Source organism: Tiliqua scincoides, chromosome 9, assembly GCF_035046505.1.
Source record: "Tiliqua scincoides isolate rTilSci1 chromosome 9, rTilSci1.hap2, whole genome shotgun sequence".
Lineage (NCBI taxonomy): Eukaryota > Metazoa > Chordata > Lepidosauria > Squamata > Scincidae > Tiliqua > Tiliqua scincoides.
Window position 1 is genome coordinate 13058370 of NC_089829.1, and position 27981 is coordinate 13086350.

The 27981-nt window shown below is 45.7% G+C and overlaps 1 protein-coding gene and 1 pseudogene across 1 annotated transcript; one reads left to right on the forward strand and one right to left on the reverse strand.

The window, feature by feature from the left end:
* Positions 1–54: 54 nt before the first annotated feature.
* Positions 55–27941, reverse strand: P3H1 (prolyl 3-hydroxylase 1). Its single transcript, XM_066637283.1, has 15 exons — positions 27577–27941; positions 21839–21991; positions 21101–21290; positions 20058–20189; positions 19003–19142; positions 17305–17394; positions 16330–16382; positions 14300–14421; positions 7618–7745; positions 6939–7034; positions 5665–5815; positions 3262–3379; positions 2125–2200; positions 1863–2003; positions 55–1188 (listed from the first exon to the last, which is right to left on the reverse strand). The coding sequence occupies exons 1-15, from the start codon at positions 27844–27846 to the stop codon at positions 1036–1038; spliced, it is 2013 nt and encodes a 670-aa protein (XP_066493380.1). The 5' UTR covers positions 27847–27941; the 3' UTR covers positions 55–1035.
* Positions 13261–13377, forward strand: LOC136660769 (5S ribosomal RNA; annotated as a pseudogene).
* Positions 27942–27981: the final 40 nt, after the last annotated feature.

The following is a 27981-nucleotide window of genomic DNA, read 5'->3' on the forward strand; positions in this document are numbered from 1 at the left end:
ATTAGCATGGAAAAAAGTAATACTCGTTTATTTTTAAAAAAGGAAAAGGTTTTATTCAGCATCTGCCTTGTGGGGAAGTTGGTGTGGGGTGAGGCAGGAGATTCTTAGGAGAATAAGATTTACAGCAATACCTTGACTTTTAATCGCTTTGCTCTTCAATGAAAACCACACTTCAAATTTTGTCCATGTGCTTTCCTCTTTTGTCTGATTTCATCCAACCTTCCATAACATTTGTCAAAGTTCTTAAGTTTTTGTTTTATTTCTGTTCTGAAGGCAGTTGCATATGTTATATATAGTTATGTATGTTTTTCACTGGTCAAAATAAATTGCCAAATCAGCCAAATCAAAATAAAGCCAAATCAGGCTCTGCTTTCATTTTTTACTTTCATCCATGTTCTGACTCCTAACCAGACGAAAGTGCAAGGTATTGTTGTACCTTATCTTATTTGATACATTTGAATCCTGCCTTCCTCCTAAGCATTGAGGTATCTTCTATTTATTCTCACAACAGCCCTGTGAGGGAGCTTAGGGGCTATGAGAAGGAAACTATGGTTACTGAAGAGAACTGGAGAATCAAGGCAAGATTCGAACACAGGATTCCCCTGGTCCAACGACCATGCTGTTTCTGCTACCCTGCAAACTCTCTCTGCGTCCCTCAGTCTCAAGCTGAACTGCAACTCTTCAAAGACAAGAGCCAGACATTTTCCCAGCAGTGAAAATACTGGATTAAAAGCTGTAGTCAAAATGGAGCAGCTTGCCGAGAAAAAGAAGGGCGTTGGCAAGATCAAAGACAGGAGGAGCAGGCAGAAAGTGCCCCCCTTTCTTCCACGAGTCCTGCTAGGCTTGAACAGCTGTGCCTGAGGAATGCTATGAACCAGGTGCTGGAGAAACAGGCTGTGGTTTGTTTTGTTTGCCTGCTGGATGAGGGCCCCACACCACAAGTTCTCATTTTTGCTCATTGGCTGCCCCCAAATGCTCTTGCTGTTCAGACGGAGCCCAAGCAGGCGTTGCCAAAGCCTGGCACACAGAGCCAAGCTACAGCTCATCCTTCCCCGTGGTGGCGTCTTGGGCGGTTGCATCCATTGGTCCCAGCGTGGGCTCTTCCATCACAGGTGCCTGCTCCGGAGGGATCTCCACCTCCTCTGTGTTGAACAGCATCCGCACCAGGTCATCAGCCTGTACCCGCTCCTGTGGAGATGGCAAGAGAGTCCATTTGGCAAAACACCACAAAGAATTTTGCCTACCACATGTTCTGCCAAATCCCAATCCAAGCTCTGCCTGGAGAATTATGCCCACATTTAGCTAATTAGCACCCCCTTTTTTTAACCCAAGAATGACCCTGGTTCTGCTTTGCAGTACTGCTGGACCCCACCACCAGGGTAGCTCACCTGTTTAACCTACAGAGGTCCTCCTTCCTGCCAGCAGCCTCCCACCACTACAGCAGTCCCTTGGTCCTCAGCAGGTCTTGGGCACAACAGCCAAACACCAGTCTTAGTGTCTCCAGTAGTTTCTGCTCCAGCAGCTTTCAAAGTCCATTCACCAATCAGTCCATCAGCAGTTCCAGCAGTCCATTAATCCAGTCTCCAGTTCCTCAAGCTTTTCTCCTTCTGCTACCCATGCCAAACTCTCCCTTTGTCAGGTGCTCTTATGCCTGAGGGCCTTATTGCCTTCAAGTGGCTGCAGCTGTGCAGCACACACTCTGCTGAATGCCCCAGCCTTACCCTTAAAGGGGTCACTGCTGATACCACATCTACCTCCTTGCCAGATCTTCTGCGATTCCAATACACCACACCAATGACAGGGAAAGAGGAAGAGGAGTCTGGGACCATGGAGAAGAGCAGCAAAAGGCAGGAGTTACTTACCCGTTCACTGTGGCGAGGGTCCAAGGTGAACCACAAGGCAATGGCACACCGTTGACCCTTGGTGACAGCTTTGACCCCATGTGGGTTTTCTGAGCCTGAGGAGAAGCCCACAGCCCGGCCACATTGTGGCTGCACTTCAGCCTGGAGACAAAGCACAGGAGAAAAGAAAATGCCAAATAGATTGTGGCAGAGAAATTTTGTGTTGCGTTGTCTTCTGGAAGCATGGAGTCCATTAAACTCTGGGCATGAGCAGCCTACTCACCGTCACTGTCTTGGCATCCAGCTCAGTGAAGTAAAAGGCTCCACCTTCAAAATCCCCATTTAAATAGAGAATGGCACTAGAGGGGGAAAGGAGAAGAAAAAGACAATGGCTCTCAAACCTTCTGCAGCCTGGTGGATCACAGGAATCTGAGAACCAGCCTCCAGCTTTCTCGGTTGGTCAGTACCCCAAAAGGAGATGGTTCTGGTTCAGATTACCAGGCAGCATATAAGGTGAATCCCTGCAGAACTGGTTTTAGTAGATGGAATTTGCACCTTGAACATCTTTACTTTCCATTAAAAACAAAAACAGGATTCTAGTCCTCATTGTGGAAGGCAACACTCGAAAAACCTCTCCAGGGCCTTCCACTCAGCACAGACTTAGGGTAGACTAAGTGAAACGTATCTGATGTATCCACTTCGCTTCCATACTTCCTTGCTCACTCTTCTTTGGGTTTCAACCTTGGCTCCCACCTGCCCAACCTTACACATGACTTGGACTTTGTAAGAAAGCCCACTTCTGCCACCTGATGGCCAAGACCTCACTGGCGATGATTACCTGCCTATTGGATTGTCTCTCAGAAGCCAGACTGACTCTTAAGAGAAAGACAGACCCATTTTTACCCAGTCCACAGGTATATACATTTGATCCCTGTTGCATATTTGCAACGTTGGGCAAAAATGGCTGAGGCAGTGAGCCTGCTATGAAGCTACATTTTTTGGAACAGATGTACAGACTTTCAAATTTAATCAGGCTCAGGGGCAACCAATTTCTGCCTGCTCACAGGAAAAGCTGGCTGCGTAAGGTGCTGATTGGCTGGCCCTTGTGACAATCACAAGGTTGTCCCCCTTTCACCTGCCCATCCAATTGCGCAAAGCACTAATTGGCTGGCCCCATTTTGACCACAAAGCCACTACCTCTTAAGAAGCAAGCATGGGGATCAGCAAATACAGTCACAAAAACCACACCTGGTCCTGAAAGGAAGGACACCTGTCTTCACTCCATGGGGGGGGGGGCAGTAACTCCCAAGAAGGGCTGGGTGGCCTAGGAACCAGAAAGTCCCACAAGATTGCTACTGCTACTTCCCGACCAGTGGCTATGGGGAAAGAGATGCCTTTCCTCTTTCCCTTCTGGGATTACCTGTAGTCACGAAAGGTGTACGCCGGTGGCTCTTTGACACACACCAGGGCCTCTGCGTTAAGGATGCAATTGTCTACGTGTACAGGATGACTGGGGTCTGTGCGGTCCTCCTGTTTATCTGCATTGAGGACACAGTTACATCAGACTTGGCAAGGCTACAGCCAGCCTGCATCCTAACAAACATGTCAAACCCCAAATAAACCTGTCAAAAAACCCAACCAACCAGTTTAAACACTAACAAAATATTATTATTATTAACTTTATTTCTACCCTGCCTTTCTCCTCGGAGGGACTCAAGGCGACTTACAACAAGGTTAAAACAAATTAAAAAAACATAATTTAAAACAGGTAAAAGCATATTAACAACATATCATAAAAACAGTAGTCAGATAAAAAAGTAGTCAGGTAAAAAGAGCATAGAGCAGCAAATCATAAAAGAATCAGGCCTGTAACCAGATATTTAAAAAGATTTGAAAAGATGTTGAAAAGATATTTAAAAAGGCCGGAAACTCAGAAGGCTTGTCTAAACAGAAGGGTCTTCAGGCTCCACGGAAAAGTTTCAAGAGAGAGGGAGCAGTTCTTAAGTCAATGGGAAGGGAATTCCATAGCGTTGGTGCCACTACTGAGAAGGCCCTATTTCTTGCCGCTGCCCCACATACCTCCCTAGGCGGCGGCACTTGTAAAAAGGCCTTCTCTGATGACCTAATCAATAATCTACAAAATACTTCAATTAAAAAAACAGTTCACTTGGGCAGGAGGTCTGATCTAGAGCTGTTAAGCCCAAAGATAACATCCAAAGATTGCCAGTTTGAGATCACCGGAAGCTTCCATGAGTGGCAATACCTCGAGAAGCAACTGACAAGCTCAGCTATTCCAACTGCTCTTCGGTGAGAGAGAAGGAGCTGTTTGTCAGTCAGTGTGGCAGAAAACCGCGGCCAGGGTTGATACCAGACTGTGTAAGATCCATCTGGAATGTTCTTTTTAAAAGATCAGAATTTCTTTGTTATTGTAAAAAACCCCTCAGGGGTTTAGAGAAAGCCTGCCTATGTGAACCAGCTTGGATTAAAGTCAAAGGAGTAATCCAAAGACCAAGAAAGGTGGTATACAAATACCAGTTATTATTATTATTATTAATATTGCTGTCATTACATACTTTTCATGGAGTGACCCTGCAAACGAAACAGGTTTGATATTTTACCGCATGCAAATGCACTGAACTACTATAGTTTCCAAACTGCTTGTTAACACGAGTGCCTAATCTAACAAGTCAAAAAGGTACTGATGACTTGGAAACGAATCCAGGTTTGCGATGGTTTGACTCCCTGGTTGCATTTAAAGTCACCTGTTAGGAAACTTGACATTCATTCAAAACAGATGCAACCTCCATTTTCCCCAGCATTATTCCATAAGGTTTCGATCAGACCTGATGGAATAAGCAAACTTCAAATTAGAAGATTAGAAATGGGTGTTAACAGAGCTCACGTTTTGGGGCTGCTAGGCTTGGGTTCTCTAAACATAGTTAGAACAGGCCCCAGACATACATGTTCCAAACCAGCTCAGAGCCAAATGTGGTCCAGGATCAAGAGGTACATCTGCGGTACTGGCTAAGGAGCTCTTCCCTTCTTCCAATTCCCTTTTATGGTTGATTTCTCAATCCTTCCTTTCACTGAAAGGGTAAAGGGTCTAGGCCAGAGATTTTCAACTGCAGTGCTGTGGCAACAGGGGCAGATCCAATGTTTTGGGGTGGGAGAGGGAGCCACGAGTACTATCTTAAATCCAGAGCCCAGGTCAACCAAGCAGGTAGACCTGGGCTCCCGGCTGAACTTTGGCCTCTGTGGCTAAGGTTCACTGAGCAGGTAGACTTGGGCCCCACCCAGACCTGGAGCCCAGATCTACAGGCCTCCATGGCCAAAGTTTGCTGAGTTCTCACCTGGACTTGGAACCCAGATCTATCTGCTCGGTAGACCTGGGCGCCTGGCCATGCTTGGGCTGTTCCCCATCCCTGCTGGCACCCTTCCCGCTGGCACAACAGTTTGGGAGGCCCCCCCCATAAATCTGCCCCTGCATGGCACATTGGTGTTCCGCAAATGATCCACAGATGTGCCACAGAGTTGGGGGGGGGGGTCATTTATGAGCAGGACCATTGGGGGAGCTTGAGGGAAGGCAGAACCTGTGTCATTCTTTGGTCAGCTGTATGAATTGGGTGTGTTTTTCCATGTGAGTTTGCACGAATGCATTTTATTTGTTCTTTGTTTATCTTAATACTCATTTTTTAAACGGTAAAACTTATCCTTATAAAACTGATGGTGTGCCCCGACAATCTTAGTGCCTTGTCAATGTGCTATGAGATTTAAAAAAAAAAAAAATTTGAAAGTTGCTGCTCTAGGCAGAAGTCTTGCTCACCTTCTACAGCGGTGCGGCATACGAGGTGTGAGTAGGAGAAATAGAGTGGTGTGTCCAGGCGGAAGTAGGACTCCATCACCCGGCGGACCTTCTCGGTCACGTTGTAATAGAGGTATGCGCCATTAATAGGTACCTTGCCCTCTTGTCCTAGCTACAGAGATGGGAGGATGAAGAAGGATTACGCTCCTAAACCCATGCTCCCAGAGCCGAGACCCACCAAACCCCAACATGGGACCCACCTTCAAGAGCCCAGCAGGCAAGAGGGATGGGTGAGCAAGCAGCTCCTCTTCATTTCCCGTCCACTAGCAGTGGCAGCACATGCTGGTTGGCCATCTAATTCTGCCCCTTTCTTCCTCCAAGGCCAGTTGGAAAGAGAGGGGAGCAGACAAAGGTGTGTGGCAAAGGGCGTGTGCTCAACTTTGAGAGGCAGAGGGAGGGAAAGAGGAAGCGAGACTGAGGTGCCCACTGAAAACTGGGGAAGAGATGTTCAAAGCAACCCTCTAAAGCCAAAGTCTCCAGCGGGATTTATCTCATTTAGGACCTCTCATCCTGCCCATAGTTCAGACTTGCAGGCCAGAGCCTCAAAACAAAATGGCAGGGGGGGCAGCAGTGTCATGCTCTCCCAAGGTCAAGTCACAACTCAATTTGGGGTCTCAACCCTCCTGTTGACTATCTCTAGTCTAGATCAGAGGTAAGCACTCTATGTCTTCTCCAACCCCCGTTAGCGTCAGCATCCCATGCAAAGCCACAGTAGAAAAAGATGGTTACTTCTTTCCAGTAGTGATCCTGGCCCTGGTACTGCCCAGGGCCACGACCACAAGCTGCTGCCCCCCCCCCACACTGGCCAGGCTGCCAACCCCCCTTTCAGAAGCCTGGGGAGGCTGCGTACAGCTTTCCCGACCCTCAGAAGGCCTTCTAAGGACATAAAAACATCACTTCTGATTCTCTCCATGAAACCAGAAGTGATGTCTATTGACCCTCTGAGAGCTTTACAAGGCCTTCAGAGGGTTGAGGAGGCAGCACGCTGCTTCCCGGCCCTCAGCATAACTGTGGATGAAGGCTGTCAGGGGGTAGCCCTCAGATCAGCATGCTGGCTGACTAAGTGCTACAGGGGGGAGGTGCCATGGCGCCACCCCCCCAAGGCTGGCACCCAGTGCATTTGTCCCCCTTTCCCCCCCCAACACGCCACAGCTTTTTTCTTCCTGCCTTGCATCTTGGATTACCCAGTCTCCCACAAGCCTGACCTATCTTTTTACTTCTTTAAAAGGACCTACCTTGAGGGCTTTGTAGACCGTCACTCCATAAAAAGTCTCGCTGGGTGTGTGAGGTGAGGTTTTGCCACGATAGCCGTCCCCAGCCGAGGAAGCTGCCTGGAAAAACAGAACCAAATTCATTTCTTTTTCTTACAAGAGCTATTGCAGGTGGGTGACTGACTCTCTGATGAGACACAGAATTGGTCCACTCAGAACTAAGGGCATGAAGGACTGGTCCACTCAGAACTAAGGGCATCTTTGGGGGATTCCCTTCGTATGCAGAAGTCTGTACAGTAAAAAGACATTTTTCCCCCCTTTCCTTTATTTGTAAGTCAGGATGGTGTAGTGGTTCAGGAGTTGGACTTAGACCTGGAAGATCCAAGTTCAAATCCCAGCTCAGCCATGAAGCTTCCTGGCTTCCAAGGATCAGTCACTATCACTCAGCCCCACCTAACTCATAGAGTTGCTGCAAGTACAAAAAGGAGAGAAGGAACTATGTACATTATATCTTGAGCTGATCGGAGGTAGGGAGGTATAAAAGGAGGAAGGGAGGGAGAAAAGGAGGTATAAAAATTTCAAAAGTTAATAAATGTGCAAAAACAAAATACACAAACCGAAGGTAGCAGGGTTGGAAGTAGTGAGTAGCTAGCGGCTCCAGCCAACACTCCCCTGCTAGAATGGACATCAAGCGGTCACTCACATTCGTTAGCCTCTGCAGGACCCGGCATTCCTCGTCAGAGATGAGTCCGTCCACCACCACTCTCTGTGAGCCATTCAGGAGCTTGGAATTCATGACAACGCTGAGCCCATCATACACCAAGGGGCCTCCTGGTAGAGAAGCAAGAGGAGAAAGGAGCTGGGGGTTGCTTGCCCATGCAAGACTCCAGAGGTGGAAGCACAGAAACTCATCTTTCCTTCTTGGCCTTCTTCACCTTGCATTTCTGCCCCTATTGTAGCATCATAAAATGTCAGAGTAACAAGTCCTCTTGAGGTCATCTAGTCCAACCCCCCCAGTGCAGGCTACAACATCCTTTCCCCCCCGTTTATTTATTTATTTAACTATATTAAACATAAAATAGAAAAATACATACATAAACAAAATTCCAATAAAGCAGCACGAGCGAAGCCAAAACATTCCCATACTTATAATCCAAATACATACAGTCCAAACATTAACAAATATTAATCTATACCACTAATACTTCAAAATCAATCTTCAAATCCAAAATACCTCAAATCCCCATCCTCTCTCGGATTCAAAAAATCAATAACTGGACTCTTCAAAAAGTTTTCTGTTGAATTCTCCCTAAGCAAAATTGTTAATTTATCCATCTCCGCATAATCCATAAGTCTTATCCACCATTCCTCCACCGAAGGTATAATCATAGTCTTCCAATTTTGAGCATAAAGTATTCTGGCAGCGCTTATCATATACAAAAATAAAACTTCATTTTTTCTTTCCACATACTCATCTGTCATACCTAATAAAAATACTTCTGGCTTCAATTGTATATTTGTTTTTAAGATCAACTGTATCTGTGCGTGAATTTGTGACCAATATTTTTTAACTTTTGAACATGTCCACCACATGTGGTAAAATGTTCCCTCTTGTTTCTTACATTTCCAACAACTATTGGACATAGTTTCATACATTTTGGCTAATTTATTTGGTGTCACATACCAACGATAAATCATCTTATATATATTTTCCTTAATGTTAACATTCAAAGTAAATTTTGTCTGTTTTATCCATAATTTCTCCCATTTGTCTATTGAAAGTTCATAGCCCACATTTTTTGCCCACTGGATCATGCATTCCTTAACCTGTTCATCTTCTGTTTCAAACTTCAAAAGCAATTTATATATTTTAGATATTACCTGCTCATCTGATCTTAATTGTTTCTCCAATATTGTCTCTCCCTCTTCAAAACCATATAATTTTTTATCAATTTTAAATCTTTCTAATAATTGTAAATACATAAACCATTGGCAGTCAAAACCCTCTACAATCAATTCCTCTCTAGACTTCAAAATACATTGACCTTGATTACATTTCAATAAGTTCTTATACAATAACCATTTATCTCCTGGTACAGTTCCCAAACCAAAATGTGCTTCTTGTGGTGAAGCTAAGAGTGGAATTTTGCTGTAAAACCTTTTCTTATAACGATTCCATATCTTCCACAGTGCATGTCTAACATAATGATTCTTGAATTCCATATTCACTTTCAACTTATCATACCAAAGATATCCATGTCAACCAAATCTTAAATCATATCCTTCTAACTTCAACAATTTTTTGTTTTGCAACAATATCCATTCTTTAAGCCACAGAAAACAACATGATGCATAATAAGTCTTCAGATCAGGCAGTCCTAAACCTCCTCTTTCTTTTGCATCTTGCAAAATCTTAAATTTCACTCTTGGTTTTTTCCCTTGCCATATAAAACCTGTCACATCTTTCTGCCACTCTTTAAAAGGTTTATCAGAAAGTAATATTGGTATATTCTGGAAAAGAAAAAGCATTTTTGGTAGTACATTCATTTTAATTACAGATATTCTTCCCAAAAAAGATCATTTCAACCTTTCCTATCTTGCAAAATCTTTTTTGATTTCACCCCAAACTTTAACATAATTATTTTGAAATAACATACAATTCGTGTTTGTCAAAATAATACCTAAATACTTAATCTTCTTCTCCACTTTGAACCCAGTCTTATTCATCAACTTCGATTGGTCTTGTTTGTTCATATTTTTAGATAAAATTTTAGTTTTCTGTTTATTTATCTTAAATCCTGCTAATGATTCAAACTTCTTCAACTTAACCATCAACTACTCTATGTCTTTTAAAGGTTTTTCTAAGATCAAAACCATATCATCTGCAAATCCTCTTAATTTAAAACATTCATTTTTAATCTTTGCACCATGTAGTCTTTAATCTTGTCTAATATCTCTACATAACACTTCTAAGGCAAGTATAAATAAAAGTGGCGACAATGGACATCCTTGTCGTGTTCTCTTTTGAATCTCAAACATTGTTGATAATTCTCCATTTACCACTACCTGCACAGTTTGTGATGTATAAATTGACTTTATCCATTGAATAAAGTTCTCTCCAAAGTTCATCTTCTCTAAGACAGCAATCAAGAAAGTCCAACTCAAATTGTCAAACGCCTTCTCAAAGTCCAAAAAAAATCAATGCTAATTGTTTCTCTATCCTTTTATCATAATATTCCAGCAAATCCAATACTATTCTAATATTATCACTCATGTGTCTTTTCGGTAAAAAACCACATTGATCTTCATGTATAAGATTTTATAATATCTTCTTCATTCTGTTTGCTAAAATTGCTGTAAATATTTTACAATCATTATTCAACAAGGAAATAGGTCTGTAATTTTTTATATCCATCAAATTCTGTCTAAAGATTTTATGAAGGAATTCGAAGGAGGAGGAGAAAGAAGAGAACAGGAAAATCTAAAGGATATGCAACAAACCCAAATAGACTTTCAAATAATTAGTTCAGAAGATTAGCTATGGAGTATAAGTTTTCATCTTGGAACATTAATGGAGCTAATACTCCAAATAAGAGGAAAAAAATATTATTTGAAGAAACTTAAAAAAGATGTGATTTGCCTTTTAGAGACGCATATTAAAAAAGGTCATACAAACTACTTAATACAGAGAAAGTTAGGACAAGAATTTTTTTCAACAAATTCAAAGAAGAAAAATGGAGTGGTTATGTATGTTAAAGATTATTTAAAACAAAAACTTGTGTTTGCAGATGAAAAAGGCAGGTGGTTGGCTGTGGAAGTTATAATTTTGGGAGTAAGAACTTTACTTTTGGGTTTGTATGCTCCAAATCAAGAAAGAGGAGATTTTTTAAGGCAATTATTGGATGTACACTTAAATTACTCATATTCAAGTTATTGTTCTTGTTTCTGAACTGTATCTATTCTATACATTCTACTCTGAAATCTAAAGATAACTCCTTCCAATTCACACCATCTAAAGATAATTTTCTTCTGTTTCAAAACATCTACCAGAAAGCCATATTCTTTCCTTTTCTTTAGAATTCTAAGTGGAACCTCCTTCATCACAATAATCTGTACTCCTTCTACTGTAAGCTTCATCTTTGCATGTTGCTGTAAAACCCTATCTCTTGTCCTTTTTCTTATGAAATGCACTAATATATCTCTTTATTGCACTAATATATCTAAATGCACTAAATGCACTAATATATCTCTATATTGGAATGCACTAATATATCTCTCTCTTTCTCAACCTTGCAATCCTTGTATTTACTCTGTAGACTCTATCTATCTCCAACTCCATCTCATTAGGATCACTTTTCAAGCAAATTGCCAAGATTTCTCTCATCCTGGCTCTTATCTCCTCTCCTTCCTTTTTCTGGTATAGCTCTGAATCTTAAAATATTTTCTTTTTGCGCCTGTTCCATCAAGGCCAACATATCCTGATTCCTATCATCTCTGAGTTCTAAATCCTCAAATTTTGTCTCATGAACTTTCATTGTATCATTTATCCCTTTTATCTTTATCTCTGTTTCTTCCCACATTTTATCCCAACGTGACATGTTTGTTTGCATCTGTAAATTCATCTCCTGCATTTTTTGATGTAATGTTTCGAATCTCCCATCCATCCCTTCTATTTTTTTCTGCAAATGATTTTCCATCTTCATTAGTAAGTCTTGAATAGCTTCCAGATTCAACTCTTTCCCTGATTATCTTGGTGGGGATTTCTCTTTATGTATCTGTTCCAACGTATTACATCTCCTGGTGGACATTTTCCCTTTAAAAATCTCAGTCTTTCACAATCCTCAGCTAATGATCTTAAATTTCCACAGGTGTTCCAATCTGTAACACTTCACAAATAGTTATCTTAATTTGCCACCAGATATCTGTATACTCCTTTATGCAAAAAGCTCAACAAGCAGCCTTTTAGTTTAATTCTATTATTAATGTTGGTAACTTAAACAAAGTATTGTAACCATAACAAACTTCTCACTTCCCAGAAGAGATGGTAAACACAACTGATATGCTCAGGGAGAGGAGAAAAAAACTTTTTCAACACAACAAAAAACGAGACTGTCTTTCTTCTGTCCCACACACAGTAGAGTTTTATAAGAAAGAAAAAAACCTCCAAAGTAATAAACTCCAAAAGGGTTTTATAAAGACTCTTCTCTTCTCGACAGTCTCGATCCCAGCTTGAAAATCCACCTGACTGGGCATTTAATTCTTAGTCCTTTAATACTTCTTATCTTGTTAATGTTGGTCCTTCTTTATCTTTCAAGTCCAAATATTTCTTGCTCTTTCCCAACTCTGTTCTCCTCTACGTGCCCCAGAAAAATAAAGCTGTAGGAAGGGGGGTCAGGCTTACATTTACGTCCGTGGCTGAGCTCGATAGTCTCCAACTCCTTCGCTCTGAAACTGTTTTACACCCAGAGCCTTCGCCCCAGGAAGACAAAACAGGAACGTTCTGGAGTTAATTATGGTTAATCTCACGCCAAGACCCCTTTCAATCCAGGGGTGTTTAAATTAAATCCACAGACGTATCTGCTGATAAGCAGCTTCCTGCAGCTGTCAGCCCGCCATGCCTCCCTAACCGGAAGTCCCAGGCTACAACATCCTTGATAGGTGACCGTCCAGTCTCTGCTTGAGAACCACTAATTAGAGAGAGCGCCTACAACTTCACAAAGCAGGCAGTTCCAGGGTGACAGTGTCATTTGCCTTCCCTTCCTTTACTGTCTTCTTTGTGTCAGTATCTTGATTGTAAGCTCCTCAAGGCAGGTCCTCTTGCTCTGTGTAAAATGCTCTGTACCCGTATGAGATCCTATTTACCACCAGCATCATACAAATTAAAGGCACAGCTATATCTCTCTAAGGGCCCAATCCTATCCAGCTTTCCAGTGCCGGTGCAGCCGCAATGCAGCCTTGAAGAAAGGGAACAAATGCTCCCTTACCTGGAGGAGTCCTCCATGATTGCACCCTCACTGCAGGATGCAGCGCATGCCCTGTTGGCATGGCTGCACTGGTGCTGGGAAATTGGATAGGATTTGGCTCTAAGGCAGCAATCTTATACACACTCACCTGGGAGTAAGCCCCATTGACTATAATGGGATTTATTTCTGAGTAGAAACACATTGAATTGGGCTCTAAGCATCTTTAGTTACTCAGGCAACTTAGCTTCTCAAAAGATCCCAGCTTAAAATCCTTGAGAGCCAATTCTCTATTTCGGGTTCCTTATATTGATTTTAAATCTGCAGCCCAGACTTTCAAGGGTTAAGTTTTTCCTTACAAGTTGTACATCATATTACTTCTCCGAGACTGCAACTGTTACCCTGCACGTGCCCAATCTCATCTGATCTCGGAAGCTAAGCAGGGTCAGACCTGGTTAGTACTTGGATGGGAGACCGCCTGGGAATACTGGGTGCTGTAGGCTTATACCATAGTCTTTCGAGACTGAAGGTTGCCAACCAAGACTGCAAAAGCACACGCCTTCCTATCTGCCCCCCCGCCCTGCAAAACCCCTGGCCCTCAAGTCCATCACCACCTCTCACCTTGACTCCTGCAAACCTTTCTTTCTGACCTGCTCTTATCTGACCTCAGCCCCTACTGCTATCCAGCCCTCTGCCACCAGAACTATCCACCTCACTTTACACCCTCCTCCTGAATTCCTGGCCCTGACTTCCCGCCTGCTCCAGAATTCAGCACATGCTCCAGACCCTCACATATTCCCAACTCCATGCTCTTATGTTCCAGCCTGTGGTTTTCAGGCCTCTGGCCCCACTACCCTTTGCTACTGGAAGATCTCTGGCTCCTCAAACTCTTCCACTCTTTCCCCTTTTATGTGATGTGGATCCCTAGTTCCCGTACTAGACCAGAATAGATCACAATCACAAGTACAGGTGGGCACCCGTATCTGTGGATCAGGTATCCATGGGTTCAATTATCTGTGGATGAAGGAGCCATCCTGCACACTCTCCCCACTCGCCCATTAATGTTCTTTAAATGGCTTACTAATAAGTGTTTCTTGCTTTAAACAGGGCTCTATAAGCATTCAAGCTTGTAGTATGAAGAGCTCAGGCTGCCAATCGCCTGAATGCCTGACAAAATTAGACCCAATGCTAAACAGGAAGCAGTTAACTTCCGTTTCCTGTACATGAAATAGTCATATAGTCGTCCCATTTATCCAGCCACCACACCCCTTCCCTTGTTGTCTCCCTTGTGTCTAGATTATGAGCATCTTGGGACAGGGACCTCCTATATAAATAGGAAGAAAAGCACACCAGGTGTGGGTAGGATTTCCTATAGAAGACACCTCCCCCCACTAGCTAACAAGAGCACCTGTACTGGCTTCTCACCTTCCCGTACAAACTTGCTCATGTCTGTGGACTCTTTGGTTTTCTCTTCCACCAGAGTCTCTATCTCCTTCATGAGATTCCCGATCTCTTCAGAAATCCGCGCTGCCGTCTCACGCTCTACCCTGGGAGGCAAAATGTCACAGAGTCAAGCCTGGCAAAGTATGGTGGAGGGCAAAATCCTGAACTTTGGGACAGCAGACAACTTTTGGGAGCACAGGCGCAGATCCAAATCTCTGTTCAGTCAAGTTTGGGGGGAGTCATTCTGAAGTTGCCAGGTAATTAACAGAGTAGATCTTTTGCTGGAGTAGAATTCAAAATTCAAAGCTCCCCCAGGATCCTGGACTGCACAAAGAAACTCTCTCCACATTTGGTGCTACCCTCTACAGAGAAGTGCTGAATGCAAGGATGTGTGGGGGGGAGTAGAGCACAAAGTACATTGCTATGGGGGGTAGCTAGCTCCTGTTTGCCCGCCCCCCCACATTTGCCATCCACAGATACTGAATGTCTGAATAGAGCTAATAACTGTCTCCTGACCACCCAAGTGACCTGTGCATTGAATCTTAAGATGATGATGTCTGTGGTATGTGATGTATTCCGCACGGGACAAAAAACACAGTTCCAAACAACACAGTCCTGGAACATGCTGGAATCCCTAGCATGTATGCACTGCTGAAACAGAGACGCCTGCGTTGGCTTGGTCATGTCGTGAGAATGGATGATGGCCGGATCCCAAAGGATCTCCTCTATGGAGAACTCGTGCAAGGAAAGCGCCCTACAGGTAGACCACAGCTGCGATACAAGGACATCTGCAAGAGGGATCTGAAGGCCTTAGGGATGGACCTCAACAAGTGGGAAACCCTGGCCTCTGAGCAGCCTGCTTGGAGGCAGGCTGTACAGCATGGCCTTTCCCAGTTTGAAGAGACACTTTGCCAACAGTCTGAGGCTAAGAGGCAAAGAAGGAAGGCCCATAGCCAGGGAGACAGACCAGGGACAGACTACACTTGCTCCCGGTGTGGAAGGGATTGTCACTCCCGGATTGGCCTTTTCAGCCACACTAGACGCTGTTCCAGAACCACCATTCAGAGCGCGATACCAGAGTCTTTTGAGACTGAAGGTTGCCAACACACCACATGGGACACTTCATTAATCTGTGTCTGTGTATTTGCATGCGTGCCCACAAACATAGATGGACAAGCTTGAAACTATGCATGATCAAAAGCTAGTTTAAGGAGCACAACCACACACACTCAAGGGCAGGGAGACAGACACCTAGAGGACTAGAAGCTTGAAACTGATGTATATTCAAAATGTTCAAAAGCCAGTTTAAAGACTTAGGGAAAAATGTTCACAAAACTGAGAAGTAATAGGCCAATAGGTCTTATGAACACTCTCCAAAAATGCAGACAAGTGTGGCCTAACCCATCCCTCATTTGGGTTGTAGAATTAGAGCAGGGGTCTCCAAACATTTTGGCTAGAGGGCCACATCAAATGTCTGGCATGGTTTTGAGGGCCGTAAAAAATTTAAATATAAAATTTATATAAATAAATTAGAGATGGAACTTCTCTAATTCCACATCTAATTTAGATGTGTGAATAAATGAATGAATGGGCTCATTCATTCAACCTCTCTGGCCCTTAGAACACCCTCCAGATGCAACCAGAGCATAGTTCCAGTCATGTTCGGCAAAGTGGGCCAGGGGCTTTCAGGGGATAAGGGGCTGGCTGCGGGCCGGATAGAGGCTTGCCACGGGCCGCATCTGGCCCCCGGGCCAGGGTTTGGAGACCCCTAAATTAGAGTAAGGGAGAATGTCAGAGTGAATAGCTGGATCTCATCCAGACAATGGCCGTTTCCATCTTGACCCTACCATTCCCTCTCCAAGCTGCATCAGTCCCCTGGAGAACTATCTTGGGAAACACACCTTTCTACACACATACAGCTGAATGCTTCATCAGTGAAAGCACAAAGGCAACAAGGAGGGACAGAGAGAGGAAGACTTAAGCAAAGAAACAGGGTTCAAATAAGCTCTCACTTCTGCTTCTCCCGCAGTCTCTTTGGTATCACCGCCTCTGGAGTCCACGTGTCCTTAAAAACAAGGGGTGGGGTGGAGAAAAGGAAGGGAGGTAAGACAAGGACAGGCAAACAATATTTGAGAGTTTTCAGTAGCTTCAACACTGATCTAAAGTCACCACCGAAGCTTTGGTTGCCACTTACTCCCTCCGTGATGGTCTGAATATTTTTTGTGCATTATGTCTCACTCCTGAGAACTCAGATTCCAATTTCAACCCAGCCTCATTTGGAACACTGAGTTGCATGCACTACTAAGGATTGTGCATGTAAGCAAACACACTATACAGGCATCTTCCAGTATCTACAGATTTGGCATCAGGAAGCTGAGTCGTCCCTTCTAGCATCCCACCTGCCTGCCTACCTGTCTATAAGCTTTCTGCTTATAGTGTCCTGTAAAAGCAAGATACTGATTTCTTTGCACGCTGTAAACAAGATGAAGGTAATGGGCGAGGGGGTCAGCGAGGAAGGACCGTGGATATAGGGTTTTTTTTATCTGTTGCTTCCTGCATCTGTGGGGGAGGGGGAAGGAATGCACCCCCCCCCCCAGATATGGAAGGGATGCCTGTTTACGTAGACAAGCACCCCCCATATCTGTGGGGGATGAGTTCCTGCCCTCCCATGGATACAGAAAGTCACAAATAAAAGTGAACTCTGTGTGTGTGTGTGTGTGTGTGTGTGTGTGTGTGTGTGAGAGAGAGAGAGAGAGAGAGAGAGAGAGAGAGAGAGAGAATGAATGAATGAATGAGAGAGAGAGAGAGAGTCAGTCCATATTGCAAAATGGCACCTGCTATAATAATTCGTACCATTTTGATTCTTCTTAAGAAACAAAACATCCCAAATTATTGTATCAGTGGCATCCCCAGCTGTCAGTTTTGCCCTTCTTGAGCTGATTTCTCAAGGGACATTTCCAGCACTGACGGCAGGAGTCTCCACTTACCGGGTCCACAAAAGGAATTCCAAAAACATCATAGCTGAAAAAGAGGAGCTCCTTCTCCAGCAGGCTGCGCCGCCGGTAGGTCTGGACGTTCTGAGAGGACAAAATGGAGAAGCCAGAGCAGTCAAATTACACCCCATCCAGTCCCTATCGATTGTTCTACCCAATGTGCAGAAACATCAAACACAGCAGTTGTCATAATATCAAACTCATAATGCGCTTACACAATACTGTCACGCAGCCCCATCTGGAATACCGTGCATGGTTCTGGTCAGCACATCTGGAAAGGGATATCATGGTGCTGGAAAAGGTGCCAAAGAGGGGGCATCAAAATGACCAGAGGGTTGGAGTATCTTCCTTATGAAGAAAGGTGGCAACGTTGGGAGGCTTTTGCGTACAGAAAAAGGGCAATGGGTTGGGGAGTATGATTGGGACTTCTAGAACTATGCACAGTGTGGAGAGAGAGCGGGGGAGAGTTAAACCAACGTGAGATTTAGGACAGATGAAAAAAATAGTACTTCCTCATACAGTGCACACGAAGCCTGTGGAATTCACTGCCACAAGAAAGAGTGATGACAGAGAAGCTCCCCCACCCTGGATCTTTCAAATCTTTTTGGATTATTCCCAGGAAAAGCTATTTACTCCCTCAAGAATTGTCCCAAAAGGCTTAAAAAGCATCAGCGTAGCCCAAGCTGAGATGAAACTCTCTAGCACTTCCCACCCTCCAAGGTGTGGCTTTCGGCACAGAGCCTCCCTCCTCTTTCAGCAACTGAATGCTGTTTGAAATGCTAAGGTTCTGTTTTCATCACAAGCTTTTTTTTAACCCTTTCTTTTCATCAGGTGCAGGATGCTTCTGCCACAATGCATTCCATACCAGGTTCCCAGCTGACCCTCCAGACGTGGATCATTTCTCTGCAGTCAGTTAATTAATCCTGAACCACAGAGACTATTAATGGATCTTGAGATGTTTGAGGATACAATTTTTCAGAAAGTGAAGGTATGATCATTTAAGTCAATTGGCAGGGTACACAGGAACAGACACATCACACATGGCAGTAGAGACACATGTGACAGAAGATTCAGATGGTTATTCACTCAAGGCGCACCCCTCCCCACAAGTAGACACATAAGTACAATCACATTTGTTTTGACCCTAAGATCACTGCTTTGAAAGCACAATATAAAGCACATGAAATGAAGTGCTGCACATACAGTAAGCCACAGCAGCAGAAATCACCCATCCATAAGGACATCAGAAGAGAGCTGCTGAATCAGGCCAAAGGCCCAGCTAGTCCAGCTTCCTGTATCTCACAGTGGCCCACCTGATGCCTCTGGCTGCACACAAGACAACAAGAGACCTGCATCCTCTTGCTAGTCCCTTGCACCTGGCATTCGGAGGTAGCCTATTTCTAAAACCAGGAGGTTGCACATTCCCACCACAGCCTGTAACCTGTGATGGACTTTCCCCTCTATAAATCTGCCCCTTTTTAAAGACATCTGGGCCAGATACCATCTGCACATCCTGTGGCAAGGAGTTCTACAGACTAATTACACACTGGGTAAATAAATATTTTCTTTTATCCAAAGGCACTCTCCGAACTGAAAGAACCAACTCAAGAATCCAGGAGGGATGGGTTTATTCTCAGCAGTCTTCCTTCAGACCCTCTTCCTTTAAAGCACTGGCAAGACAAAGACACTCACTTCTCTGGGCTGAATGGGACTGGACAGGTTCTCCCCAAGCACTGCTGTGTAATAGGCCAGGTTCTGGTTCATCACGTCAGCATTGGGAAAGAAGAGCAAGTACGTCTTGGCACACTCAATGGCTTTCTCATAGTTGCCACCTGAAAAGCAAGAACGTCACAGTTATGCAGGAAGTCAGCCCCTTGGTCCATTTAGCTCAGCATTGTCAAGCACTGACCCGCAGTGGTTGGCAACCTTCAGTCTCGAAAGACTATGGTATAAGCCTACAGTACCTGGTATTCCCAAGCGGTCTCCCATCCAAGTACTAACCAGGCCTGACCCTGCTTAGCTTCCAAGATCAGATGAGATCAGGAATGTGCAGTAGCTCTCCAGGTTTTCAGACAGCAGTCTTTTACAACCAAATCTGGAGATGCTGCCAGGCACTGAACCCTAGATGCCTGCATGCAAGGCACAAGCTCTGCCACAGAGCTAGAGCCTCTCCCTTTCATTTCATTCCAAGCTGGGATAAGTACTGAGAGGATACACAAAAGCAAAAAAAAAAGGGTTTGGGGGAGAGACTAGGGGGAGAGAACGGTGCCTTCACACTGATGTTCAGGTACTCAGAATGGCATCAAGCAGATGTTTCGCTATTTGCCCCCAGCATCTCATACCCACAGGTGTGCTGCTGCGGAACATGCAGGTTTTGTCCTTAGCTGTTATAGCTCATGTAAATGCAAGCATCACCCCGTTGGATCAGGACAGATCTCAAGAAGTACAACCAATTTTCCCAAGAGCTGTGAAAAGTCCTTTGAATTTCAGACACGTGCAGTGTGGAAGAAGACCGCCACCTACTGGGCAACAGTGCAAACAGGGGACAGACTTGCTTTTAAAATAACTGGAGAAGCACAGGATAAAATACCAAATTTGATACTTTCAGTATTGTTCCCCCCCCCTTTCTTTATTCTCCAAGAAGTTGAGAAACACACAAAGCTTCTGTTATGGTTCTTTTGTGTATGGAACGACAACCACTTACTGTAGCAAAAAGGGGAGGAGAGAACCCCCTCCCTCCAACTTACTGTTATAGTAGGCAAATTGTAGGTAGTTGAAATGAGAAGGAAGGAAGTCCTCAATGGGCTTGTCCCGGCCAGGTTGAGAAGCAAGTTCTGTAGCACAGCCCTGCTTGCAGCTTAACACTTGCATGTAATGATCTGGTGAAAGGGGGGGGGGTATAAAAACCAAGGCTGAATTAGTCAGACTGCAGGCAAAACCCAGCAAGTCAGGGAAGATCTTGTGCATGGTTGCTTCTCTAAGAAGGTCACAGTGTCTTCCTGCCACTGGGAAAAAAGACTATACCTTATCCTTATCTTTAGGCTCAGAGTCTGTGGATTTGAGCCTCTGAAGGTGCTGAGCCCATGTTGCAGAAGGCCTCCTAGATGAGACTGGAAGGCACTGCTGGTTTGTGCCAGCAGCTTCTGGTCATGTTTGGAAGATGTTCTGAGGAGCATGGCCTCCCTGTGCCTCAGAAGGCCTCCCTGATGCAACTGGAAGCAGCTTCTGGTTGCCTCCAGGAGGCCTTCTGAGGAGGCTGGGAGGATGGCACAACCAGGTGCAGTCTCCAGGTGAGTAATTGCGGTGCTGTTCCCCCCCTCCCCCGGTTAGCTTCCAGTATCTGCAGATTCAGGTATCCATGGATTTCAATGACAGTGTCATTGGAAGGTCCTGTAATGAATCCTGGATATGGGTCCTGATATGAAGGCCCATTGTACAGCTCACTGGTGGAGCTACTGTTTGCAAGCAGAAGCTCTTAAGAGGGTAGGGACATTTCTCAGCCTACATCTGGAGATACCAGGTACTGAAGCTGGGACTTTCTCCATGCAAAACACGTAGTCTGCCATCTGGGCTGGTAAAAACCTGAACAGATAAAGCTGCTGCCAACTGAGTGAAGCACTTGGTCCCTCCAGTTCAGCATTGCCCGCCTTGACTGGCAGCAGCTCTCTAGGAGTTTTCCCAGTCCTACATGGATATGTACCCAGGATTGAACCCTGCACTACCTGCACACAATGGAGGTGCCTTATTTCTAAGCAACAGCACCCTCCTGCTAACATTGCACAGAACTCACCAACGATGGCTTGGAAAAGGTCTGCGTTGTATTCCATGTAGTTGTAGCCTTCGTAGTCATACGGTCCCTCACAGAGGGCACGGCACGCGGTGTCCGCCACCCAGTATTCTTCTAGAGCTTTTTCTAGGTGGAAAATTGCCTCCAGAGGCTTCTCCTCTGTGTAGTAACTCACGCCCAGGCGGAACTCTTGCTGCAAAAAATAAAAAATAAACATTTTTTAAAAAGTAAAGGAACTGTCACACTTTGCTTGCATATTTCAAGGCAACAACAGTAAGAATTTGTCCCTTGCCACTGCTTCTGTCTGGAACTGCAATCACAACTATGGGGCAATCAAAATTATAGCTGATGTGTTATCCCCAAAGTGTGTGAGAAAGCACCACAGGAAGTACACAGGGCCAGGTGTGGTTCTGCCCTTAGGAGACTGGGTTCTGCCCAGGATTGTCGGGCAATCACAATTATGTGGCAATCAAAATAATAACTGCTGTGATGGCCCCGATGAGAAAGCACCATAGAAAGCGCCAGTAGTACTCCAACTCTGAGTCAGGTGTGGTTCTGCTCTTAGGAGGCTGGGCTCCGCCCAGGATTGTGGGGCAATCACAACTACGGGGCAATCAAAATTATAGCTGCTGCAATGGTTCCAGTGCAGACAGGAAAGCACCGCAGAAGCAACAAAGACACAAGCAATACATATTAAGATTGTATGCAGCACTGAAGGGCAAAGAAGGATTGCGTTCTCACCATGTGTGGCTTAGCCTCCAAGTCAACAAAGTCCGAGTCTTTGACCCCGGCCATCATCTGGTAATAGTCCAGGTTCTGTCTCATCTCCATGTGGTCGGGATTGGCCACAAAGAAGGTGTTGGCAGCAGCCACTGCCTTGTCAAGCTTGTTGATCTGAGCAAAGAGAGCATATGGCAGGGTGAGTGAGTGGGTGGAGAAGCGATAGCATAAAAATGTACAAATAACCATCTACCCAAAAGGAACTGTTTTCCAACAATGATCGACCAGATGCCTTGGAGAAAGTTGCAAGCAGTAGATTAAAAAAAAAACAGCCCTCCCCAACAACTGGTATTTAGAGGTAGACTGTCACTGAACCTGGAGGTTCCACTTATTGCTGTCATAGCTAAAAGCCAGCGATAGACCATTCCTTTGAATCTATCAAATCCTCCTTTTCAAGCTATTGCTTACTGTTTATATTTGCATCCCACCTTCTGTCCCAAAGATATCAGGACAGTGTACATGGCTCTCCTTCTGCCTATTTTATCCTCACAACAGCCCTATGAAGTAGCCTCAGTTGAGAGATGGATGGTCCAAGTTCACCCAGTGACCTTTGTCTCTGAGTGGATCTTTGTGTCCAGATTTCCTGATTCACCTTCGATACTTCTATCACCACACTTGCTCCAGTCCGATGCACACTCTCCTCGCAGCAACACTAATCCAATACAGTGGGATTTACTTTTGAGTAAAACTTCCTAGGATTGTGTTGTACACTAGCAGGCACCAAACAGGAACATTTAAGACCTTTGCTGTGATTCTGTGATAGATTTTTCAAACCCTCAAGCTAAAACCATGACCCTGCAAGAGGGGTAATGACAAACTGGAGCAAGTACAGAGGAGGGTGACTGGGCTGGAGACCATGTCCTAGGAGGACAGGTTGTAGGCGTGTTTACTTTGGAGAAGAGCCAGTTAAGTGGGGACATGATCACTACCTACAAATATGTGAGGGGCTGTCATGGGGAAGAGGGAGCAGATTTGTTCTCAGTTGCCCTGAAGGGTAGGCCCAGGACGAAAGGGTTTAAATTATAACAAGGGAGATTTTGATTAAATGTTAGGAAGAGCTTCCTGATGGAATGAATAGAGGTAGAATTGCAGTGGAATGATCTATCTCAGAAGGTGGTAGACTCTCCATCATTGGAAGTTTTTAAGCAGTGGCTGGATAGCTGGAGATGCAGTTGTGGTGAGCCTGCATTGGCAGGAGGAGGACTTGATGATCTTTTAGGTCCCTTCCAACTTTATGACTTGGGACAATACCAGGGAGAGAGCCCATGGTTCAGAGACAGCACACCTAGGGCCCAATTCTATCCAACTTCCCAGTGCTGGCGCAGCCACAATGTAGCCCTGAAGTCAGGGAACAAACATTCCCTTACCATAAAGAGGACTTGTGACTTTCCCTCCTTCCCACCGCCGCAGGATGTGGCACGCACCCCATTGGTACAGCGGCATCAGTGCTGGAAAGTTGGACAGGATTGGGCCCCTAAGCAAGTCTGGATGTGGTTGGTGCTTCGAGAAGCAAACACCTGGGAACTCCATATGTGCCACCTTGAACTTCACGATGAAAGAATGGTGCGATATACAGGTCAACAGAAGAAAAAAACACATGCACAGGGAGAACTTTCCCAACTCTCCCCTCCTATCTCCGCTGCACATTCTAATACCCCAAACACACAAACTAAAAGGGGGGAACACAAGATTATCCCACCACCAGAGTAAGCACTGACCGCTAGCAAACACTGCCATCAGCCTAATGGCATCCAACGTGTCTACCAAGCCTTATGGTCTACCATCTCTGAGTAGTTGACAACCAATGGGGGGGGGGGGAACACAGATACAGGAAGCAACCCGTCTGGCATAGGGCAGCTCTGAAGAAAGAGCTGCAATGGAAAATCAGCAGTCAACATTTCAGAGAAGCAAGGGAGGAAGGGGGGGGAAGAGAGAGAATCTCAACATGTGGATTCTCAATTTAAGTTTTAAAATCGGCTCTGCAACTTCAGGCCAGAGTGGAGCTTCTCTTCCTGCTTCTTCCCCCAGATTGGAGCAGCCCCCCTCTGAACGACGTGGCACCTCGCTCCTCCTAAGGAAGGAAGGAGTCAGAGGAGCAGAGGGGCTGGGCTTGCAGTAGCATGGGGGAGGAGGGGGGAAAGAGACATTTTGCGGCTGGAATGAACATGTGGCAGCATCAACCAAAAAAGAAAAGCCTTGGAGCATGAGAGCAGCCGGGAAAGCTGAACCACAAGGCAGAAAAGCACCGTACAGGCCAAGCATGCACAAAGATGGGTCCTGATTTTCACTGCACAAACGCATCCTCACCTTTGTTCTACCCCCCCCCCACACCAGTTTTGGTGTTCTGGAGCAGTCTTTTCCTACACATAGGGGGGAGGAGGGGTCCTACAAATCCTGGCTAGATCCAGAGAAACTTCAAGATATTTTTCACTCTAGACTTGCGTTGCCTGCAGCATGAGGGACACTGTCTTCGTTGCCCCATGGAGGAGCGGATGGAGGAATAATGGAACTGGCAAGCTTCTCTGGGTCATGTGTGTGTCTGGTCCACACACGTGGCTCAGTCTTGGTGATCTCTGTAGGGAATGTCACGGTGGCACCCACAAAAAAGGGATTCTGTGCACAGTAATGACCATGTGACCATGGGAACACCAATGCAAGAACATAAGAAGAGCCCTGTTGAATCAGGCCAAAGGCCCATCTAGTCCAGCTATCTCACAGTGGCCCACCAAATGCCCCAGAGAGCACACAAGACAACAGGCACAACTTGCGTCCTGGTGCCCTCCCCTGCATCTGGCAATCAGAGGCAGCCTGCCTCTAAAACCAAGAGCCTGTACATACCTACTATGACTTGTAACCCGTAATGAACTTCTCCTCCAGAAATTTGTCCAATAATGTACACTGAGATGATGTCACCAGGCTACGCCAGCGTGATAGACTCAAGCCATTTCCGTTAAACTACTTCGAGATCAGTATTTGGTGCCAAAAACTCACAGTCATGACCATAACAAGGAGCTCTGCCCTGAAAGTACATTTCAGCTATTGATCACCTCACCGTATGTCCTGTAACCCAAGGCTGCTAGATCTTCTCTTTCACATAAGGGCACGTTGGATAGTAGCAATCCAGACCTGATACACAGGTAGAGCTCTTGTGCAAAGTTGGACAAATTCCTTCCCCATCAGAAGAGCTATGGGACAAGTGTAGGTTCAAACAGGTCTAACTCAGAAGCAAACTCTATTGAGCTCAATAGGACTTACCCCACATAGTCATGTATCCAGACTTAGGGATGGCTAATGACACCGTCATCTCTAAGAGTTGCATTTTGGACCCAAGCATCAAATCAATGCTCTGCGTAAGTTTGTCCTTTCTGAAGTTACGTAGTTGCTTCATACAGAGTCAGAACAGTGATCCATTCGCTCATGATGGATGGCACTTACTGGCAGCAGTTCCCTGGGATTTCAGACAGGGGTCTTTCTCACTCCAGTCTGGATAACTTCTGCATGCCAACAGTCTGCCATTCAGTGATGGCTCTTTCTCCTTGATGCATGTACACTTTGCACCTTTTAGGCTGCATTCTGCAAATGTCACCTTGACGGATCAGATAATGTCCACTTAAATGAATACTCTGCCTGTACCAGTGGTCAGTTGTATGTATTGGCACACAATGGCAATACATACCCTCCCCAGTTATCTCCATCACGAGAATAAAATAGACTGCGCTGAACCCTGGAAGTCCTATTTCTGCAGTTACAATTCACAAATGTGCATTTAAATTTTGTTTCTCCTAAGCTTGTTGTCATTTCCCAGGACCCTGCAGCCTTGGGAGAAAATAATTTCTCTCCAATGACTCTCCTAATATCGCTTAGACTTTCATTAAAAACAAACAACAAACATGGCATGAAGACCACCCTGCACCTGTTTGCAGGCCTTGGCTATGGGACAAATGTCATTTCCTCTCCATAATATTTGTCAAGCAAGTTGGGAGAAGTAAAGCATCCTGAATTACTGGAAATTAAGGAAACAGGCTTGTAAACAGAGAACCCCTTTAAAGGAACCACAGAGTTGGTTGAATTAGAACTGCTTGCAAAGGTTGATTCTAGTTGTTTTGGCTTGAATTGAGACAATGGTTTCCTCTCCCACGAAAACTCAAAACGGCAAAACCAACTGTGTCCTTGCTATTACAGTAGTTGGGAATGGTCACTGTACTGATTGATCCTCTTGTATGCTTCACAGATAATTCTCATGAATCCCACCTGGTCCCACTGTTAAACCCCAGGTTTTGTCACGGATCCCCTATGCTAATACAAGATAGCACTTCAGCCATTGGCAGTAGACAATGCTCTGTGAAAACTTCCAGCACATTTGTAATCTTCCAAGTACCCAAAACCCAAAACATAGTTATTGCAGAGCAGGCCAAACCCCTGCAGTCTGCACAGCAGAGCTTGTGGCAAAGATTGGTTCATGAAGGTGGCGTACCTCCCTTTTACCAAGTGATGTACTAGACTCTTCTTCTGCTTTGTTCCTCTTTTCCTTTTTCTAGTCCAGGGAGTGATAGGAGAGAGGAGCAGAAGGGTGGGAGCTCCTGACAACCTGCAGCCTGAGGCGTCCAAGTTGGCCTCATGGATGGGCCAGCTCTGGTTGGTAGCATGAAAGTTTTGGCACTCAGAAGACCCCAGGTTCAATCCCTGGCAGCATCTTGAGGTAGGTCTGGGTAAGAATCCTGCTGAAACCCTGCTGTGCTGACAATACTGAGATAGCTGGACTAGGGCAGTGCTCTTCAACCTTGGAGTTGGGACACCAATGGGGACACAAAGCCTCAGTCATGGGGTCACGGCAACTTCTGGGAATGAAAAAGGTTGAAGACCACTAGACTAGGGTACCATCAGGTCAAGAGGGAGGCATCTTGAGTAACCCTCCAGGTAGCAGGAGAAGGTGTTCCTGTCCTGCTTAGGCTCTTAGTAATTGTGCTAAAACAGCTTTCATTAGTGCCAGGCTTCCTGGTAATTTTTTTTTCTGCCTTCTCTAATTAGAATACTTGGTTATAGTGAACAATGCTGGGAGAGCATTAAGGGAACAGGATGGGATAGGGTCCTGGGAGGGGGGAGCAGATTGACAATGGGTCCCCAGTCTCATACTGCATTTATTTATTGGGGTCATTGAATGAAAAAAGCTGAAGAATGCTGGACCAAGGGTCTGTAGAAGGCACTTTGCACATATTCTATCCAAAGCATTGGTATACCTGGAGGGGGGAGCACTAAGTTCTGCAGGGAGCCTCACCATGGCATACAAGGGGCCCCTCCCCTTAGGAGCCATTCCAGATGTGAGCAGCCCTGGGACCTAGCGGTGTAGCTGGAGGGGGGCAAAGAACTAAGTTTTGCAAGCAGCATTCCCCTCTATTTTGCTCCTCCACTCGGAATGGCTCTGAAGGGGAGGGGCCCCTTGCACGCTGTGGTGAGGTTGCCTGCAAAACTTAGAGCCCAATCCTATGCATGTCTACTCAGAAGAAACTTCCACTATAACCAATGGACCTTACTCCCAGGTAAGGGCGGGTGGAATTGCAGTCTTAGCGCTTTGCACCCCCTCTAGCTACGCCACCGACCCAAGGTTGCCACCCTGTCCTTGGCCACTTCTCCCTTGCCCCACCGAGGGCCCCGATCCAGTGGGTCCCGACCCAGGGGCCCCGTGCTTTCTCCGCTCGCACCTTGAAGTAAGCCACTTGGAGGTAGTTGTAGGGGCTGCGCTTGGCGAACTCCAGCTCGGTTTCCTCGCCCAGCAGGTACCGGGAGGGCCCGTCGGGGAGGCAGCCGCGGAGGCAGCCGGCGCGGCGGAGGAGCTGCCCGAAGAAGCGGAGGTCGCGCAGGGGCTGCGGGTCCGCGGACGGGTCTCCAGTGCGGTTGTCTGCGGAGCAGCGCAGGCGGCAGTGGACGAGGCGCGCCCGGTGCGCGTCCCGCGCCCGCAGCGCCCGCTCCATCTGCAGGACGACGGCGCCCCAGTCCCCCCGCGAGTACGCCTCCACGCCCGCCGCCAGCAGCGCGTCCGCGGATAGCCGCAGCGCGTCCCAGTCGGCGGCGGCGGCGCCAGACGGCCGCGGGAGGAGCAGCAGCAG